The 20034-nt window shown below is 41.1% G+C and overlaps 1 protein-coding gene across 1 annotated transcript in view; it reads left to right on the top strand.

Annotated features, from left to right (window-relative positions):
• Positions 1 to 20034, top strand: part of thsd7ab (thrombospondin, type I, domain containing 7Ab) — a 124039-nt gene that overhangs the window by 47476 nt on the left and 56529 nt on the right. The window contains exons 3-8 of the mRNA XM_070911829.1: positions 694 to 942; positions 2092 to 2276; positions 7354 to 7422; positions 10934 to 11089; positions 12424 to 12627; positions 16449 to 16643. Of these exons, the coding sequence (XP_070767930.1) occupies positions 694 to 942; positions 2092 to 2276; positions 7354 to 7422; positions 10934 to 11089; positions 12424 to 12627; positions 16449 to 16643 (1058 nt within the window). The remainder of the gene's footprint in view (positions 1 to 693; positions 943 to 2091; positions 2277 to 7353; positions 7423 to 10933; positions 11090 to 12423; positions 12628 to 16448; positions 16644 to 20034) is intronic.

Genomic DNA, 20034 nt, shown 5'->3' on the forward strand with positions numbered 1-20034 from the left:
AGAGCTGTAATTAGCACTAATAGCTCGTCAGCTGTAATGCCTCTGGGGGAAAGACATCCAGACTGAGTAGCAGAAAGCAGTCGGCTTTAGTTAGAACAAATTTCTAATGATTCGGTAGGGGCCCAACGAGGACGGGTTATAAATTAGATCTAAATGCTATTTAGATGATCAGAAGATGTGTGTGAGCGATTGATCAGAGGTTGTTTTGCTTGTCATAACACTTAAGACTTAAGGACACACCATGCCACACCACTCCTGTTTCACTCCTAATGTGAGACTGATTATGCAGTGTGTATGCTAATGAGAGTAGCTAATGACAGAATGTGGCACCAGTCAAGGGCAGAGAGTTTAAAGTGAAGCTTTGCACACCACTTGTAGTGTCACATATCTGTTGCTCTGACTTCCTCAAAGACCATAAACTGTGGCTTTAAGAGATCTTAAAGCTGCACACTACACGACTTTGTTTACCATAAACAGGCAACAAACAGAGGAGAGTTGTAAATTCTCAATCTTAGATTTGTCACTTAGTGCAGGTCAATCTACAGACAACGAGCCTGGATTCTTACAAGTATGGGACGTTGTCCTCTTATAGTCCTGTTTGGGTTCTAAGAAGTGGAAACTGATGTATTTTTACATGCTTTGTGTCGCATTTGTTCCCCCCCCCCCCCCCCCCCCCCCTTTATCCTTTCCCAGACTGTGCACACAAAGGGACCTGCCGCTGACCGTCCAGTCCTGCGTCCTCCCCAAGGACTGCCAGGTGACCGACTGGACCGAGTGGGGCCCCTGTTCCAAAACCTGCGTGGACCCCGCGTCCCCCACAGGCAATCGCACTCGGAACAGACAGGTGCTCCAGTTCCCTGTGGGCGAGGGGGCGGAGTGCCCGGCGCTGGAGGAGTTGGAGTCGTGTGAGCCTCCGGGTGAAGGCGTGCCGCCCTGCGCCACGTGAGTTCCTCCTAATGACGGGGGAGGGAGGCGGGTAGCGCGGCAGGGAGTGAGCAGGGAGGGCCTTTTTTGAATTTGAGCGAGTGTAGATGAATTTTTCATAGTGTATCACTCGACAGGAGCTCATGTTTCACAGGGATACAATTGCACGTTAGGTTGTAATAATACCCTCCTCCTTGGTTACAGCATTGTGAAGACCCCGCTACAGTTTGAAACTCCCTGCAGTGATTCATTCTCTATTCCAATAAAGCTTAGGCAAAAATAGACTCAAATGAAAGTGTTTGGTATTCAACCTGGCTGAGGCTACACAAGCTTCCTGTTGACTTCCCTTTACTCATATCACCAAGCTAATTTGCTCTCCTGGGTGGCCCAGGGGTGTGTGTGTAGGAGACAGCATATGGAGACAGATTCGTATAAGTGCTTGGGCTGGTGCCAGACACAAAGTAGAGACAAATGAAAGGAGACCGCAAGGATATTTGAGTCCCACTGACTCACACTCACATACAAAGATTCAAAACGTAGGCTCACAGATGGCCTTTATTCCCTCAGTTACATCCTATATCATCTTTACACAGCCATTGCCAAAATAGTTCTTCATACTCTCATCCCGGAGAGTGTTTCTGTTCTGTCTGTTCTGCCAGACTGGCCACGATACATTTTCTTTTTTCTTTTCTTTTTAGAAATCATCTTCTCAGACCAAAATGTGAGACAACAGTTTTATTTTAAGTTTCACAGTTTTTTTGTTGTCCACTGACACTTCTTTACTGTCCCGCCACATTATGAAAGCTTCTCGGTTGTGATAATGAAACAAATATTCATCATTATATAGAGAAGTCTTCAAAGTTTTCAAAGACACAAGTGTTGGATAAATAAATAGTTAAACTGGTGGTTAACCAATGATGAAACATCTGAATTAGGTTTGTTTGAACCGTCCACTGACTGTCCACATCCCTAAAAGTGCTTGCATACTGTACATACTGTACTCTTTTCAGAAAAACAGTAAGACTAAATTGGTTGTATCTATGTGACAGATCTTTATGTGCTAAAGTTAGACCTGCAGGACTGTAAATGTGCTGTACTTCAACACTACATTACACCCACACAGAACGTACGTCCATCTCTGCTCTTCCATGTTCCCCATCTCTGTAGTTACACCTGGAGAACCACAGAGTGGAGTGACTGCCGGGTGGACTTGTTGCTAAGCCAACAGGACCGTCGACGTAGCAACCTGACAGGGCTTTGTGGGGGAGGCCTGCAGACCAGGGAAGTCTATTGTGTCCAGGCCAACGCTGAGCTTCTAAAATACGTCAACGAGCTCAGAGAAAAAGACAAAGGTAAGAGAAAAATAAATAAATAAATTAAACACATTGTTCTGTAACATTAATGCCCTGAAGATGTTGCTGTTAAGTATCTGCATTTACATATATTGTGTAGTTTGGAAGGTGAAAAATGGGATCTGATGTGATGGCTATTAGAAAGATGATGAAGGTAATGCAGCAATCCGATACATAATATTAAACCTATTACTATGCAGATTGAGTGGTGGCCATGATGTGAGCATTAAATGTCATTATAGTGTTCAGTTCCACAGAAATCCCTGACCTCATGTTACCTCACATAAATGCTCCCAATGACTTTCGAGCCGTACAAATTACAAACAACACAGTTTTTAAATTTGGGAAAAGGTGAACATTGGTATCGGCAGGAACCTTGAGTTGAGGTTTCAGAGTCAGTATGAGGAGAGCAAAGGTCATATTGGTGCATCCCTAATTAGAACATTTCCTTTAACATCTTATAAAAGTTATAAAAGTCCACTTTTAGCCCTGGGATGTAAAACGCCCACTTCTTTCCATCGACTTTCCTGGTGTTGGGTCTGGACACACATTCAGAGGTAGCATTAGTCTGCGCCACATGGACCTTCAGCGTTAAAGCGTTAAAGTCCCTGAAAACGTGGCTTCAGATCTTCAGTATTTCTCTACATCGCTCATGGTAAGAAAGAAGTTTTCAGGGTCTGATAGAAAATATTTTAACATATATGTATTATTTATGTTTGTGGAGGCATTATCATGCAGACGCTGCGTGTTGCTGCAGGATTCATAATAAAGACTTTGCACAAAGTGTTGAATGGGTCTTGAGGACAGTATGTATGTAGAGGATTCATCGAAACATGCTCTTCCTTCCTTCAAAATGGCTTAATCCACCACCTATGTCTCAGGTGTTTTTATTTCTTGTTTTTGTCTGCTGCAATCATCTCCACTGTCCTCTTATATTATTACTTCGTTAAGGAAATCCCTTTCTGTCAACCATCCTCCTTTGATACTGTAACCAAAGTCAACACCACAGTTGCATACATCAACCGCGAAGCATAGCCTGAAACAAAGCAGTTGAACTCCCTAGTGTAACTAGAGAGTGTAATATATTTGATCAAGCACTGTTACATGACAACTTACACCCCCCCCCCCCCTCCCACAATGTATAAGAACTGCAGTCCCTTGGTGGATTTGTAGCAGATAATTGCATATCAAATGCTTGCAACAGATTTAAGCCAACATGTTGACTCATTTCATGTCCAAATATACAATGACATACAATATTGCATTTGCATTAATAGTCACTGTAGTATGTTTTCTTTTTTTATCTTGTCTTCAAATATCCCACTGCAGCTACATTTTCAGCTTCAGGCTTCCTGTTTGAAAGTACTGCTGCAGTTCTCTCCTTTTAAACCAAATCAGGAGTCGTTTAGAACAGGGATTTGTCTGCTTGTGTGCCCCACTGTGACTTGTCAGTGGTCACAAGTGCAAAGGCCTCCAATTCTGACACTTGTCAAGCCAGCTCAAAGTCAAAGCTGCCCTCTTAAAGAGGGTGTTAAAGACATTAGTTGAGGCTAAGCTTATAGAGGCCAGCCGTGCTGATCGCGTGAGAGTGACAAAGTCTAAGAGGAGGTGAGATGCCCAGTCGCCACTCGTGCCAAATGTGGAGAGATGTTCCCCTCATGCAAACTAAGTACTTGGAGTGCAGTCTATCCATTCTGGTGTTGTTTAGTGTAAGTTGTGGATGTATGGAGATACCAGCTGTTGGTAACAGCCTTATAATCAGACTGAATTATCACTTCATTACTCAGTCTGATGTGTTAATGTTCACTTTCTTTTTCTAATGTAATTTTACAAAAACAAAGTTACAAAGTGCTTCACAGTGAAACAAGTTATATAAAAAAAGGAAATAAGATCCGAGACGTAAACAATAACATGAAGTACATAAGATACATAAAGCAATTACAAGCCTACCATCAATTAATAGAAAGTCAGAAGATAAAAATGAGTTTTAAGAAGGAATTTAAAACAGGTGACAGGTATTTGTCCTGGTGGTGTCATTTTCAGTTGATACGGAAGAAGCTGTGGTCGCTAGTTACACTTACCCTAACATTTGTCATTTCAGGTTAAGAAATATGTTACTTCTGTATGTCGACTTACAGCAGCCCGGATAGCTGTGATGGCCTAATCCATTATGGTGGTCTGTTTTTGTGGCTCAAGCACATTTAAGGTGACATCACAATGTTTAATCCTACTTACAAAGCTCTGATTGGCTCAGTTTCTTTTCCAACCAGAGAAAAAGCCATCCATGAGCACAGCACCAGAACTATTTGAATAAAGTCTCAGATGTAAATTCAGTTGTGTAGCTAACTAACCAATTGACAAAGCTAACGTTAGCTTTCTAATATATGAGATATGAGTATCAGAGGTAATGTATAATATGGTCAACGCATCTGGCCTGAAACTTGATAATATGCTGTTTAATAATAATGATGTAAACTTAAAATAGCACAATATGCCTCAAATTACAAAACGTTATGCTAGTAATGTTAAAGTAAATGACCCAATAATGTCAGCTAGGTTTTGCATAATCGGATAGTTACAGCGCTACAGATGTTTCATAGCAGCTGATTTACACATCACTAAAGTCTTTACTAGCTGAAACATGTATTAAGTTTTCGTGCAGAAGTAGTTGGAAGTAGCTAGAAGTTACCAAGAATTCAGGAAGGTTCTTACACAAAAACATAGGCATGGATTTGTACATTAGTCAGTGATGGAGTGCACCAAAATGGACATTTATCCACGTGAAACTGCTGCAGATTATTATGTTTCATCCTTTCTAATATTTCTTGAAGAGTTCCAATATTAATCTATAACTGTCTTGTGTGGTGTTGAATAAATTCATGATAAATGACTTGTGAAGGACAAGCTGGCAGTGCCTTCTCTATACTAAAGCGTTGTTTCTCAGTTTGAATTGATCTGCGGTCCTTTGGTTCTGTGTATCATCCCTAATATAAGAATAATGAGTCTGGTTGCCAAGATTAAATCAACATCGACAGACTCTGTTCAGACAAAGCATATTGTATAATATATGAAAGAATGTTGAATGTATTGCATGTCCTCTGTCTGTCTCCTTCTTCCTAAGTGCTATAGGGACTATAGGGCGAGTTGAGAGCATAAAGCACATGCGCCTGCAATGAAACTGGAGCGATCACACACATTATAGCGCCTATAACCTCTATTAATATACAGTTAAAGATTCATACAAGCATGTAGAGAGTGGTGTTGCCAGGGCTGGCTGTGCAGAAATGTGTGTGACTTGTGTGTTAGTGTTTGCACACACACACGCACAAAGTTCTTATCTTCTTGGCGCAGGATTTCTTTTCCCTCCATTGGGGGGTAATCTTCCAGCATACCACTGAGACACAGGCAGACAGTGGTTCAGTGAAGTTTGCTGCAACCAGGGCTCTCTTCCTCCCCTGTCTCATGCATAAATATCACCATGCAAAAGGGCGGAAGATACCCTCAGGCCAAGATCTGAAATCAGCTTACCTCCTCCTAAATCTTAACCTTAATCTTTATGGGGGAGTAGTTCCGATCTGACCCCAGATCAGAGCCACAGCCCGAGTAACGTCATTCGGCACTTCCTCAGCTAAGGCTGTGTAACTTTAGGTTTGGATCTCAGCTGCTGGAGCATATTGATGCCCAAAGCACTTCCACCAATCTTATTGGAGTTGACATTTTGGTCTCCTCTCCGAGTATTTGACGAGAAGTTTGACTTAAAAGTCCTTTAAAGGTGCAACACTGAAAGTATCAGGAGAGGTTTATTCAAATTCTCAAGTTTAGACTGTCATTGCAGGTTAGAACAGAGCCTTTTGAACTCAGGTGGCACCAAAAATCACAGTGGCCTGAAGTGACAGAAGATATTAAAGGAATAGTTCAACATTTTTGAAAGTGCTCTTATTGGCTTTCGTTCTGAGAGTTACATTAGACAGTCAATATCACTCTCATGCCTGTGTGTGTTAAATAAAGAGCTGGAGTCAGGACATGGTTAGCCTAGCTTAGCATAAAAACTGGAAGCAAGGGGAAACGGCTAGCCTGGCTCTGCCCAAAGTATCTATCTTTTAAGGTGCCTTATTCAAACAATGTGTGTTGTTTCGCATGAACAGAAAGGTGAAATGTTTGTGATACATTTGGGTTACTAGTAGAGCCATTTCTTCACCAGCAAAGGTTCATTCATCCGCCTTGTGCTTCTGTCTCCAGCTACAGCGTGGGTTGCGGGACAGGTTTTGTATTCTGTTCAGGCATAATGTTCCAAGAGACAGTTTACAAAAAAACTAGTGGCCCATAGACTACTTGCAAGGTGAGAGAATAGCTATAGTCCAGTATTAATTGCAAAATATGCACCTCTGCTGTGAGTAATGTTAATTTCATAATGATCCTTAATTTAAATGACAATGTGCAAATACTACTGGCCCATTTTTGGCTGAACTAAATATGCAAGAGCAGTCACTGTTTATAACACAGGACGTTTCTCCTTTGCTGGACGGGCGGCTTTAAAAACTAGATTTGGGGGCATAAATTAAGTATATCCACTTCTCCAGGCACCACTGCTTACATTCAGCTGAGTTAATTAGTTGCTATGAACAGCAACAAGTTAAATTATGGCAGAGATCTCAGATAAGTCTGTCCATCTGAAGTTAAAAAGACTGTAATAAGATTTCTTTTTATCCCCCAACACCAAAATCTACAACTTGATGAGATGACACGGTCACCAAAAGTCTATGTGGCTTTTGATCATGAACCGTGGGTCTGATGTGGCCATGTCAAAATAAATGAACCACAAAGATAGCTCATCTTCCACTATCGCTCCGTCCGAAGACAACAAGAAAGACAGATTTAATCATGTTCCTAAAGCATTTAATTGTAAACAAGCCCGGGATACGAGGCCCAGGTCTCTGTGGCCTCTCCTGCTGTTGCATTAGTCTCTGGCTGTCTCTTGTGTGCTGTTACCCGTCACTGTCTGTGTTTGTTTGATAGTGCCTCCGCCCCCCCCCCGGTGTGTGCGTAGCTAATAGCGCTATCTCCCCTGTAATTGCAGCGGGTCAGACCCAAAGACAGCAGAAGCCTAGTGTCCCCCCTCTCCTCTCCATCACCTTCCAGATTACAGGTAGGTGTTTTTAGTCACGCTGATAACGAAGCCACAGTCTCTCCCTCTGCTGTGCACCTCCCAGGTCTCTGTTTTTATTTACCCTTTCTTTTCACTCCCGTTCTCATTGTCTCCACTCTTCTGTCCTTGTTCTCTGTCCTCTATCCTGTCCTCTGGTCTCCTCTCCTCTTCCTTTCTCATTGTTCCCTCTCCTCTTCTCTCCCCCCTCCTTGTTCCTTCCAGCTCCTCTTCTAACCTCTTTCCTTGTCTCTTCTCTCCTCTATCCTGTCCTCTTGTCTCATTTCTTCTTCCTGTCTCATTGTTTCTTTCTCATCTCCTAACCTCTTTCCCTGTTTCCTCCCTTTCCTTTCTGTCCATTCTTTCACTCCTCATTTTTCTCTCGTCTCCTCCTCCTCTCTCATTCTTTCTTCTCATCTCCTCTTATAACCTGTATTCTCCTCTCCTGTCCTCTTGTTTCCTCTTTCCTCATCTCCTCTCCTCACCCTCCTCATTTCTCCTTTCCTCTCTCCTTGTTTACTCTTCTTTCCTCTCCTAACCTCTCCTCTCCTTGTTTCTCCTTTCCTCTTCCTCCCCCCTCTCTTCTCCTCTGCTCTCCTCTTTTGAACATAACAATGGATCACAAAGGGGAAAGAAAACACACAATAATAATTCAAATATTGATTTTAACAAAACTTTAAAGGCTCTTTCCACTTCTGTGATGCTTAAGATTTATGATTTATGATAAGTGTACACCACATACACATTTCAACAAGCCCAGTATTGTTACTAAATCCAACAAAGGGACAAGTAGTATTACAACAAAGTTCTGTATTCTCCCTTAAAAAGCCGGGCAGAAGAGTTGAAGCTTTGAAGGGACTGTAAGAAAAACTTTGTTCCCCCACAAACAGAATATGGATAGTGAGATGTGAGACGTTTTCCACCGCTGCAGACAGTAAGCCACACTCACATGAGGGATTTTTTTCCTCCGTAGTCAGTTCAGCACAATAGAAAATTGAACTCACAGGAGAACACGCTATAAAATGGACTAATAGAGACGCAGGATATAAACGTTTTTTCCCCCCCTTTATCACACAGAGACCCAAAAGTCTGTTGGTCCTCAGTGTTGTATTCCCAAATGGATTGATGTTAAAAGATTGAAGTCAGTGTAGTTCCCCAATAAGAAGTGGATTAACAGTGGCTCAGCAAACTCAAGTATTTGACTTTCAGTGTATTTGTAAGAGGAATTAACCATTTTGCATTTCAAAAGCCCCACTTGCCTTCCCCTGTACAGTTCTAAGGGAATTATGATTCAGCTCTCCTGACTATGTCAGACTCTAAGCTCTTAGATGTCTTGTAGGAACAGTTAGAATACAGGAAATAAAGAGCCTCAGGTTGAATCACTAGATATCTTCCATAAAAAAACATATTTGAATTTCAATGCTTAAAAAAGTGGAGATCCACTTTCCACAATCCATCCTTATACTTTGAAGAGAAAAGTCTTAATGTTTTTTTTTTTGTTTTTTTTTTAAACTTTCATACCTCACTGATTTCTTAATACTGAGCGTCAGTTTTCATATAAGTTGGATTTCCTTTTGGGGGGAAAGAAACTTTGTAATATCCCAAACCGCAGATACCACAACAGACCAATTGATCACTATTCTCCAGTAGCATCAAATTAAAATGAGGTCACCTTCCACTAACAGGTGATGATGGAGCACTGCAGTGTCATGAGTTGATTACAGGAGATGAAAACAAGATGATGAATGTAACCGATATTATATCGTCTATTACAATATTTTGTAAAATCGGACTCAAAAGATCTCTTGTATTTTTGATGCTCACTTAAGAGCTTTCATGCCGGTATCTTTTAAGTGTAGGAGTTAAATTATTCTGAATAAGTTGATATCTCCTTTTGAAGTACAACTCTTGAAATTACTGTTGGCATAACAAATAGAACTAAAGACTAAAACTGTAGTTTAAGTTCAGATTTTCCGCTTTGTTAAGTCTGCCTCTCTAAAATATAATGTTTTTATGCCGTTTTATTCCATTTCTTCGTTAGGGTTGAAGGCATTTTTAGAATGAAATCTGATTCATATGCACAGCTGTACATGCTTGCTCTGTATGTGTGTCTAGCTGGGAAAAGGAAAAAGGTTTAGAGATGTGGAGGTCCAGGCGGGGGGTTGACTCTGTCAGCTGAGTGAGCAGGAACTCACTCTTTTCACCTAGGACGACCTGGAAGCATGGAGGTGGCGTTCTGTTGGCCTGGTGGTTTAAAGAAATAGGTCGACATTTTGGGGGAAATACGCTTATTGGCTCCCTGGACGAGAGTCAAATATGAAGCAGCAGCCAGTTAGCTAACACAGAGACTGGATGAAGGGGGACACAGCTAGCTAGTTCTGTCCAGAGGTAACAAAATATACCTACCAGCGCCTCTAAAGTTCACTAATTAACAGTTGTTTTGTTTGTTTAATTCGTACAAAAAGTGTAAAAATTACATTTCTGTGGTTTTTAGGATGGCTTACGTGGCAGACTATTTCTTAGTTTAGACGAGAAGTTGTCTGGCATATAACTCTCCAAAATGTTGACTCATTCCTGAAATGGGCCTTTCAGGAATGATTCAACATTTACTGTAGCACGTAACTGCCACTTTCTGGAATTTAGTCTGACCTTGTCAAAAGTCCAGTCTCTCCTTCTCTGTCAATCTCCACCTTCTAGGATCGAATAAAGACTCAAAAAGGGGGGGGGGGGGGGGAACATGGATGCACAGCTCTGGAAGATACAGTAGCACTACTATGAAATGACATCCAGTGTGTGCATGCATAAATGCATAAACCGTGTATCTTCAGAAACTCCACACATCAAATTTATTTATTGTGGCACGGTTCAGCAGACATGTAGAAATGTATTCTGCACAGTTGTCACAGAGCTGTGCCTTGCATGGTGATAGCATCTCTCCTTTTTATTTCCACAAAGTTCCTCAGTGGGAGTTCAGACAGGCATGTACTTACCAGTTGAATCATAGAGAGAGCTTTCTAAATCCAATATGGCTCGACTACGGAAAGTACGTGCCAAATTACTCCTCATGGAATAAACATGAGCCAAGACATTGTCGCTGTTACACCTCTCTTACACCTTTAGTGTTGTATTGTTGCGTCCTCTCTCCTGTCTCTGTTGAGAGTCAGTGGGCAGGGCTCCACAATGTTTTATGTTTCTAGCAAGGCGCTGCACAAGATAATCATTGCTAATTTATCATTCTGACGTGCTAACACGGAGGCGATAAACAAAACAAAGGGGTAATAGTGTCTACTTCACAGGCATGTTTTGTTTTTTCGCTGTGGTTCTCATCTGCTCTCAATAGGGACTTGAATGCCAGGAATAAAAGTAAATAAGCATTTTTGTGTCCCTTGTTTCTGTTGATTGTAGTGCTGGTTAAAAATTCCTCACATAAAGACAAACCAGAATAGGATCAAAGTAAAGCAGGTTCATTTTATCTGCTCCTTATTTTGTGTTCCATTTTTGCTCATCTGTGCAGCCTCCCGCCCGGTGGAAAACAAGCTGTGCGAGGGTCCGATCCCCAACAGGTCCCAGCTGTGCCAAATCCCCTGTCCCATCGACTGTGATGTGTCTCCGTGGGGCGCCTGGGGGCCCTGCACCTTCGAGAACTGTGACGACCAGGCTGGAAAGAAAGGTACGAAGACACAGTCCCAATAGATAACATCATGGTGCCACATTTCAAGCATTCTTGTGATTTAGCAAAGTTATTGTGTTGCGTTGGCATAACAGGATAATGACAAGCCAGTTAAATGAACCCACCCACCTACCTTTCCGCCTTGCATGTATTAATTTCCTCTTTTGGCTCTGTTACAGATCATAAACATGTTGAAAGTAATTTATCTATAATCTTTCATCCCCTCGTTGAGATAAATACTGACAGTTTTACTCTGTGATAAAACAGAAATGATCTCTTCCTTCATTCCTTGTCCTTGTTTCCAGTAATTATACCAATGTATTAAAATGAATGTGGAAATAATATATTATTAGTACTTTCATTAACTTTATCTAGACGCTCTCCTCTTTTCACTTTTACTACATATAATCATTATCATTTTTATACCAGCTATAACCTCAGCGTATAGCTTCAGAGAATGTCGCCGAATAGTTAATCAAGCTCGGTCCATGTGGGGAAACCATCAAGGTTTTTCTCATATTCCCGTTAGTATCAATGAGCTGTCCTAACAAGTCAGCCATCAAAAGCCAACCAAGTAATCATGAACATCTATCATCAGTGGAAGCAGTCATAAACCTCGTAAGTACAGAAGTATTATCAGCAAAATGTACTTAAAGTATCAAAAGTAAAATAAGTTATTCTGCAGAAAAATGGCCTCTGACTGATACATCATTATATATGACATTATTAGATTGTTAGTACTGACGCATCAATGTGTGAGAAGCACTTACATCACTAGTATCTACTTTATATACCGATACCTAGGGGTCGGGCACCGTCCACAAGATAAATCTGAGGGGTCGTGAGATGATTAATGGGGTAGAAAAGAAAGAAAGAACAAAGAAAATCCTATTAATTGTTTTGACTTTGATTTTGTTGTGAAAGCTATTTGCTGTTAACTGCTGTCTAAGACATCTGTGACAATGGACCCCAACTTGAATGATTTTTTGGTCAAAATAGTTGGAAACCTCTTATTTATGAGTTTAGCGTGTTTTTTAAATCTAAAATCTTACAAAATCTTAATTTTAAAATCTTAATCTGTAAAGTAACTCGTAGCTAAATGAAGGGTGCCATGCTTCTGATAATGATAAATGTAGTGGAGTAAAAGGTACACCATTTTCCTCTGATATGTAGTGGAATAGAAGTATAAAGTAACATAAAATGTACTATGAGTTAGTCTAGTTACTTTCCGCCACTGTCTACCACACTAATGAGAGAAAGTGTTCTGTATTTATATAAATATATGGAGAACAGTTTGTCACTTGTGATGACGGCCTTTATTCTCTTTGCCGCAGGTTTCAAACTGAGAAGACGACAGATCACCAACGAGCCAACAGGAGGGCCTGGAAACTGCCCACACCTGGTGGAGGCGGTGCCGTGTGATGAGCCCAGTTGTTACGACTGGCAACTGGTCAGCCTGGATCAGTGTGTCCCTGAAGATGAGAAGACATGTGGCCCCGGCACTCAGCTCACACAGGTCCAGTGTGTCAACAGCAACGGTGAGAGCGGGAGAATTCAAGTAGATTGCAAGATTTTACTGAATGAATCTGAAGAGCTGTCACTGAAGCCTCATGCTCCGCCATTTCAAAAATTGAGTCTTTCCTTGTTAAAATTGAACATACACTTCCTGTGGAGACAGTATTTGTTGATTGGCATTATCGAGCAAATTCCTACTTGCTCATCCTTGGAGCGCGTTGTGCTTTTGACTCACCTCCATCCTATTTTTTCAAGGTCACCGCTCCACTGACCCTCCAACTCTCTCTCTGTACGTGAGCAGATTTCCATGACCGGACTCCTGGTTGCCATTCATCAGCTTTGTGGGGAGCTCTCTCCAGACTCCTCTCCCGTGCCTCCCTCTGTTAAACCTCTCCTACTTTAACGCTTGCTTGATTCAGCGTTGCCACCACTCTTGCGCTGTCTCTCTCATTACAGTCTTCCTCTCTGCATGCACAATTAAACCTTACTCGCTCTAAATCAAATCAATCCTCCGTGGCCCTGGGTCCTGGAGTATCTTGTGGCCTTTGCTGCTCTTGATTTTTACTGCTACTCTTTATTACTTTAAATCTTTAATATAAGAAAGCGGCGGTGCATACATGCTTTCCAGACTTCCTATTGCCTTGAGGTTGTGGACAAAACGAGGTACAGCACATTATTGATTTTTATTCTGTTGCTTTTTTCTGGCGAGGTGTAGATTACATACCATTATTATTTATTCAGCATGTAAAGTTAGAAAGTGCTGCAGCTCCAGGAATCTCGTTCAGTTTCAAATGTACTCAGTAAATCTTCATTTTATGATCCCGTGCGGTGACTTGGTTCATGTTTTCCCCACTAGAGAACTCGATTTGTCCTTCTAACGTCTCCCACAAATCACAGTTCATGCATCAACTGCAGGTTTTCAGTGGAGACTCCGCCTGTACTGCAGGAGTAACAGATACTCTGCACTGTTCTTTCTCCCCCTGACTTCGGTTGATTGACCCCCCCCCCCCCACCTTCACTCCCTTATCTGATGAAAATTGATTAGTTCTATTTGGATTTTCACTCCGCTTTTCGCCTCGGAGATTTTTCACTGCAATGTCAGCTGTATATTTTCTCCGAGTGTGTCCCAGTCATGAAAGAAAAGGCCACACAGCCGGGCCCCAGACAACAAGCGAAGGTCGATACAAATGTTATTGAAACTGGCTATTGATATTCCCCATGCTGACTGCCTGCCCACTTAGGCGGGGAGCTGTGTCTTCTCTGCACACTGAGCATGGAGGTTATCCTCTCATAGTGGGTGTTCTGTTCATTCATGTTTTCTCTGTGAGAGCCTGAAGACTGCTGGGGTCCCTTCTTGTCACTTCCTATTTTCATGCCTTCTCAGTTCAGTCATGATTGGTTCACTGCGTAACTGTCAAAGTGACATCTTAATGCGAAGTCAGGCACAGTCTGACTTTTGAAGCTCAAGCGACTCTCCTCCTGCCGAAATTTCAATTCAACCATTGAAAGGTTTACATTTTTCCTGGGTGTATGCATCTCTTACAGGAGAAACATATTCTCTGCTTGGCTCATGGCAGCACATGAAGCGACATAGACAAGTATGTGGGTTAATATAATCCACTTATGGCTGATGCAGCAAGCTCATTAATAAAACATGGACGTTAGTGTAAAAAAGTGGCAATCCCATGTGAATTTGCTCTTTCCATGTTCCATTGCCACTTAAGTATGGAGATAGGCCAGAGTCAAGAGTGCATCAATATGAATATTCTACAGATAATCTATAAAAAGGGTCATAATAATCAACTGTCATGTCAATATAGAAAACACAAGTGAAATGTTTTGAATTATTTCTGTGGTGAAGCGCAGCAATCTAGGAATATTGGATCAACCCGGAAACGTCAGACATGTCACTGGTTAGGATGCTATTGGCTGTTTGTGGTGCTTAGTTCAGAGACTTTTGATGCTTTACAGGTTGATTGATGCAGTTTGTGATTAAACATTATTTGTAAGTAAGGTTTTACGCTGTTGAGTTTGGCTTGAAAGCTGCAAGAGGCAACTGAACGGCCTGGAGATTGCTATAGACAGCAAGAAATAACTGTCTGACTTCATCATTTATTAAATTACTTTAATGTCGCCCATAAATCTTTGAATGAGATGTCGGTAGACTCCACCTCCGTCCTCGTGAAGTCCATCCTCATGTTTGCAAACCTGGCCTGGTTCAGGATTGCGTTTTGTAAAACAAAGTCAAAAGAACACACTCAAAAGATAAATTGCTGCCGTCAGTTTGTGTTATTATTTACTATTATTTTACTGTATGTTTCAAATCTTGACTTTATGGCAGCAGACTTCCTTCTTGTTTCTATACCTGCCACATGAGTCGCTCGCAGAATGCCAAGTTGATAGTTTCCTTCTCGAGTTGTCTTAGAGACAACAGACATCTTAGGAAAACAAGCACATCTCTTCAATTTAAAATGGGCTGTGTGCTTGACATCAGTTAAGACCCACAGCTGTTCATTTTCCCAGCTGCTCCAACCGCCTCTGTACTGAAGTGTATGTTGATGCTGATAATCTCACTCTTGCAATGAATCTTTGAACCTTCAAATTTATTCTCATTGCCAAAGTTACCAGTCAGACTATTCTCAATTGGAAAGTAAAAGCAAGCGTTTTTATAGATTTTCTTTGTTGTTAGATATTTTCACAAATGTACCAAGGAGAACAAAACAATTTTTTTAACCCTTATTTTACCAGGAACGTCCCATTTTCAAGGGAGACCTGGTCAAGACAGTCAGCAACATAAATAAAAACACATAGTTAGAGACAGAAAACACAAAAGGAGACAACATACAATAAACAAGCATAAGGAAACTCATTGACATCCCAAGCAATCTGCCTCTAATTCTCTCATTTTGGATTTAAGAGCATTTGCACGCAAGCATACTGTGAAAGACCCCAGTATTTAATTTGGGTAAATAAACCAAAAGAAGAAGAAGACAAAGTGGCTCTTTGCTAGGTGACACAAACGGGGTGATAAAGGGCAAATGCTGTTGTAATTACAGAGGTGAAACTAATGAGGCTATCTTGGTATTATTAGGGTTTCATTTTTAATAAAAATGGGGTTAATCTTTTACATCATGCAGTAATATAATGGGCTAATATCAGTGCAGTACCTTTTAGTGTCACAAGAGAATTCCCTGATGTGACCATCAGTAATTGCCTGAAAGTGAGTTCCTCTTCCCTCATGTACCAAATACTCTTTTTATGTAATAAGAAAGTCTTCTGTGATTCACTTCCTGGAAACACAGATGGATTCTGAATAACAACATGAATCAAATGCAAAACCACCTGTTTTTGGCTTTCAACATACATGTAAGACTTCAGGCCCAGACTCATTACCTGGAAACCCAGATGGTAGTTTCTATGTGATAAACGTGAATCATGGCTGGAAAATATATCTTCCCATTTCGCCTTGATTTTATGCCTCATTTCAGCATCATTTAGTTTTTATTACTGATATTGATTTCCCGAAACTCCTCTTGTAATTGTGATTGTATTACACTAATATAACCCCATTAGTACTAAACATGACTATAATATTACTTCATTATCAGTAGCATAGTACCCTTCACTACAGTATATATTTTCAAAGATTATAGACTAGTATTCTTAAGAGAATATTACTTTATCATTGTGAGCAGATTAAAGCATTGTTACCCCATCACGGTTTTCCCCATTGCTACCAAAATATTACCCCACTGTTGCTTTGTATGACTGTATTTTACTTTGAAATACAGCTTCTGTCCGTCCTACTTCCCTTCCTCACATATATGATCACCGTTTTCTTCAGGGGCGGAGGTGGATAGAAGTCTCTGCTCGTCCTCCCCGGCTCCAGAGCCTGTTCCCTGTGAGGTGCCTTGCTCGAGGGACTGCGTGCTCAGCGACTGGACGCCCTGGTCCTCTTGCTCTCAGACCTGCTCCAGTAAGACCATCGAGGGGAAGCAGATGAGGACCCGTTCAATTCTGGCCTACAACGCCGGGGAAGGTGAGTCTCCACCTGCCGACAGTCTCCAGCACCATCATGTATGGAAATATATGCAGATGAGGCCTGGATATTGGCTTAGTCATGGCCTTTCAAGTCGTCCTTTGCTGTCACTCACTGAATGTCTGGATTTCACACTTGTCTGCATGTGCATTTGTCCTTATCTCAAACAGTCTGCTTATCTGTCCTGGTGATTATTTCTGTTGGTCTGTCTCCTCGCCTGACACTCACTTCTTTATCTGTTTCTGAGATCATTTCTCTGCATATTCTTGTTCTCTCTGGTTTAAATCCCTGTGAGCGTCTGCTTGTCTGTCTGTCTGTCTTTCTTTCTTTTCGTCACGTCTTCCAAACATCTTCCTGTGTCTTATCTGAGTGTGTGTGTGTGTGTGTTCTCCTCACAGTCACTGCGATGGTTGTGGCATGGATCACAGTGATGGAGGGTAACATTTGTAATTAAAGTTTGCTGGTAGCGGTTTTAAACCTCTAGCTGTGTGTCTACACGTAGCAAAATTAAAATTGTTAGCTTGTTTTGAGTTCTACAAACTACATTATCACAACAGCTTTAGGGTAACTTATAATTGATTTACAACTTGTCCAGCCAGTTGTAGTGCAGTCAGGCCTTGTTGGCCATGTGTGAAATAGCTTGTTTGTGTTAGCTGTTTTTTGTTGTTCTGCGGTAGTGTTAGTTTATGTTCCGCACATCTCACCTGTCACGTTAACATATTTTATATCTGTATTCATCAGGTCTTTCACGGGTGCCAAAGTTTCCAGAACTTTTTGGTAAATCTTTGTCTTTAGAAATATAGTAGCTGTACTTGTAGTAGCTTTAGAATGATTGAGAAATACAACGGAAACCATATCAAACTATATTCTGCTGTCTGTTCAGACACACATTTTTATGAACACACACATACTCAAGAACAATACCTGAAAGACGCTTTGTATCTTCACCACAGGTTCCCCCTGCAGAGCAGATTATCTGATTAGATTTTGAGCTTCTTGGCAGATTCTGCAGCTCCTGTGTTGCATATTAATGAAGAAAAGAAAATGTTGATTCTACAGGAACTTCTCAAAGCTTTAAGATACAGGGTTCATGTTAATAAGTAACCAATAATATGTTGGCATAAAATAGTGCTAATTAATACAATAATAAGCCTAACTAATGACCTATTTAGCATAAGTGCTTACATTTAATTCCATGGTGATTATTTTGGGACCAATAATCACTTCAGAAGTGCCTCTTACTACTTGACACCCAGCAGTTGAATGATATTCAAGATGCATGCTAAGTGGCACTTGCTCCAGCTCCTTGTGAATAAGCAAACTGTAATTCATCCTGCAAACATGAACACATTTAAATAACCCACGTGTGCTGGCTTTGTCTGTTAGCCCATCATGTGGCGTGTGTTTCCTGTACGCTGCTTACTCAGCTTTTCTAGGTCACTGTTCAGCATCGGCTCATGCTCATTTGAGGCACCGTGTCATGCTAGTGTTGGGGCTAGCATCGCCACGTTGTTAGTCAGCTAAGCAGGCATGGCACAAAGGAAGTCATTCTTAGTAACCATGAGGTCGAGATTTGTCTGAGTTGGCAGTCTGTGATTCAGGCCCAACTGTGTGTGCACCCTTCGCTCATTATGTCGCTGGCTCGCTGTCAACTCCAGCAGCGAAATACAGGTGTGGAGGACTCACAGTGCCGCAATGCCTCTCAATCTTTGCTGAAGGCCCTAAGTGTCGGCAGTTACTCTAAACCGGAGAGGGCTCTCTCAGTTCATCGACCCAACAACTGACTGACTGACTGACGCCACTCAAGAGAAATGAGTGGGAGACAGGCACAAAGAAAGGCACAGCAATGGGAATGGGAAAAATAATAGATGGAGGTTCAAATCAACAACTCCTCTCAACCATAAATAGTCACCAGAAAACCAGAACGGCTGCATGAAAAGAGCTGGGTCATACAGTATGTGAACACACCTTTATGTCTGTAGTGGAGTACGTAGCACCTTCTGTACCTCTGTTATAACCAGGAATTGTGACGGTTCATCATTGTGTTCAGGTGTCCCTTTGAAGATAAACTGTGTGGAAGCCAGACTTCTCTTCGAAATTGATGGCATAAACATTTGTTAATGATAAAATGAAGCACCTTTGAAGCAGATACTTTATATTGGTAGAAAAATACAATGACACGTACAAGATATACAGTAAATTCAGAAGGTCAAAAGATGTAATGTTGTGTTGACATTATCTGTATTGAGACTTAAATTGATTAAATTGATTTCTCTGCAGCATTTTCAGAATATTGAAATCACACCCGTCCAGCTCAGACCTTTCCCAGGATTATCTTGAGTTGAGGTTTCTGGTAAAGTGTTAAAAGAATGTTGTGTAGAAAAAGAGGATTGGTGACGTGAGTGAAATCGCAATGCAACATACACAAAACACAGGCACATTAAGCAGTAACAACGACATTGATAAAATACAAAATAAGATAGCACTATGAGCCTTTGGTTGTCTTGAGCTTTTATCACAGTTAAACACATAAAATGTAACTCAGATAAATCAACTTGAGCCTCAGTGTGTAGCCTCAGGGAAGCAGATTCGCACATCTCATTTACAGTCTCCTTTAAAAGATTTTTATTTAACGATTCCCATCTCTTTTTGCATAGGAATGTCTTTTTAATGTTAAATTCCTTATTATTATTATTAGGCTGTCATAGAGCATTAAAATGTGACCATATTGTTTTTATTGAACTGACATTGACTATGAGTGACCAGGTTGGAAACTATATATTTATGGCTAGTTTCCACTTGCTCGAATAAAATCCTGGTGTGCTCTCAGACATAACTATTACCACTTCTGTTCTGCCCTGTCAATGTAAGGTCGCAAAGGCTGTGGAAAGCATTTCTTAAACAAACAAACTCCAGGAAAGTGAAGGGGTGCAGTGAAGGTTTCATTCACAGATTCAGGAGTTTCAGGGAGAAAAATAGGTTAACAACAATTGTCAGACAGATGTGATTTCATAGAGCTCCCTCCTGGAGTGTGTAACACATAGATGATGCTCCCAACTCTAAACTGTTTGGCTGCTTGCGAGAGCGGTAAACACAACATTTATATATTATCTCCTCTCATAAAGTTATTATGTATTACATTTGTTGGCAAACCAAGTCAACCAAGTCCAATATTGACCCCCGATTAGGTCTGTTTTGGTCTCCACCAACTCCTGAAGGTAATATCTGTGTCTTTAGCTGCTAAATGCTCCACTGTGTTCACCAGCTTGTCACTAACTTTGCCTGTCTACTGTTTGTTGCTGGGCGGGTGGTGTAAAGTGAGTTTAGCTGAGGGTGATGAGAGTGGTGTGGGTTAACCAAAACAATGAAGTTGCTGCTGTAAAACCAAAAC

Source organism: Enoplosus armatus, chromosome 9 (genome assembly GCF_043641665.1).
Source record: "Enoplosus armatus isolate fEnoArm2 chromosome 9, fEnoArm2.hap1, whole genome shotgun sequence".
Classification (NCBI taxonomy): Eukaryota; Metazoa; Chordata; class Actinopteri; order Centrarchiformes; family Enoplosidae; genus Enoplosus; species Enoplosus armatus.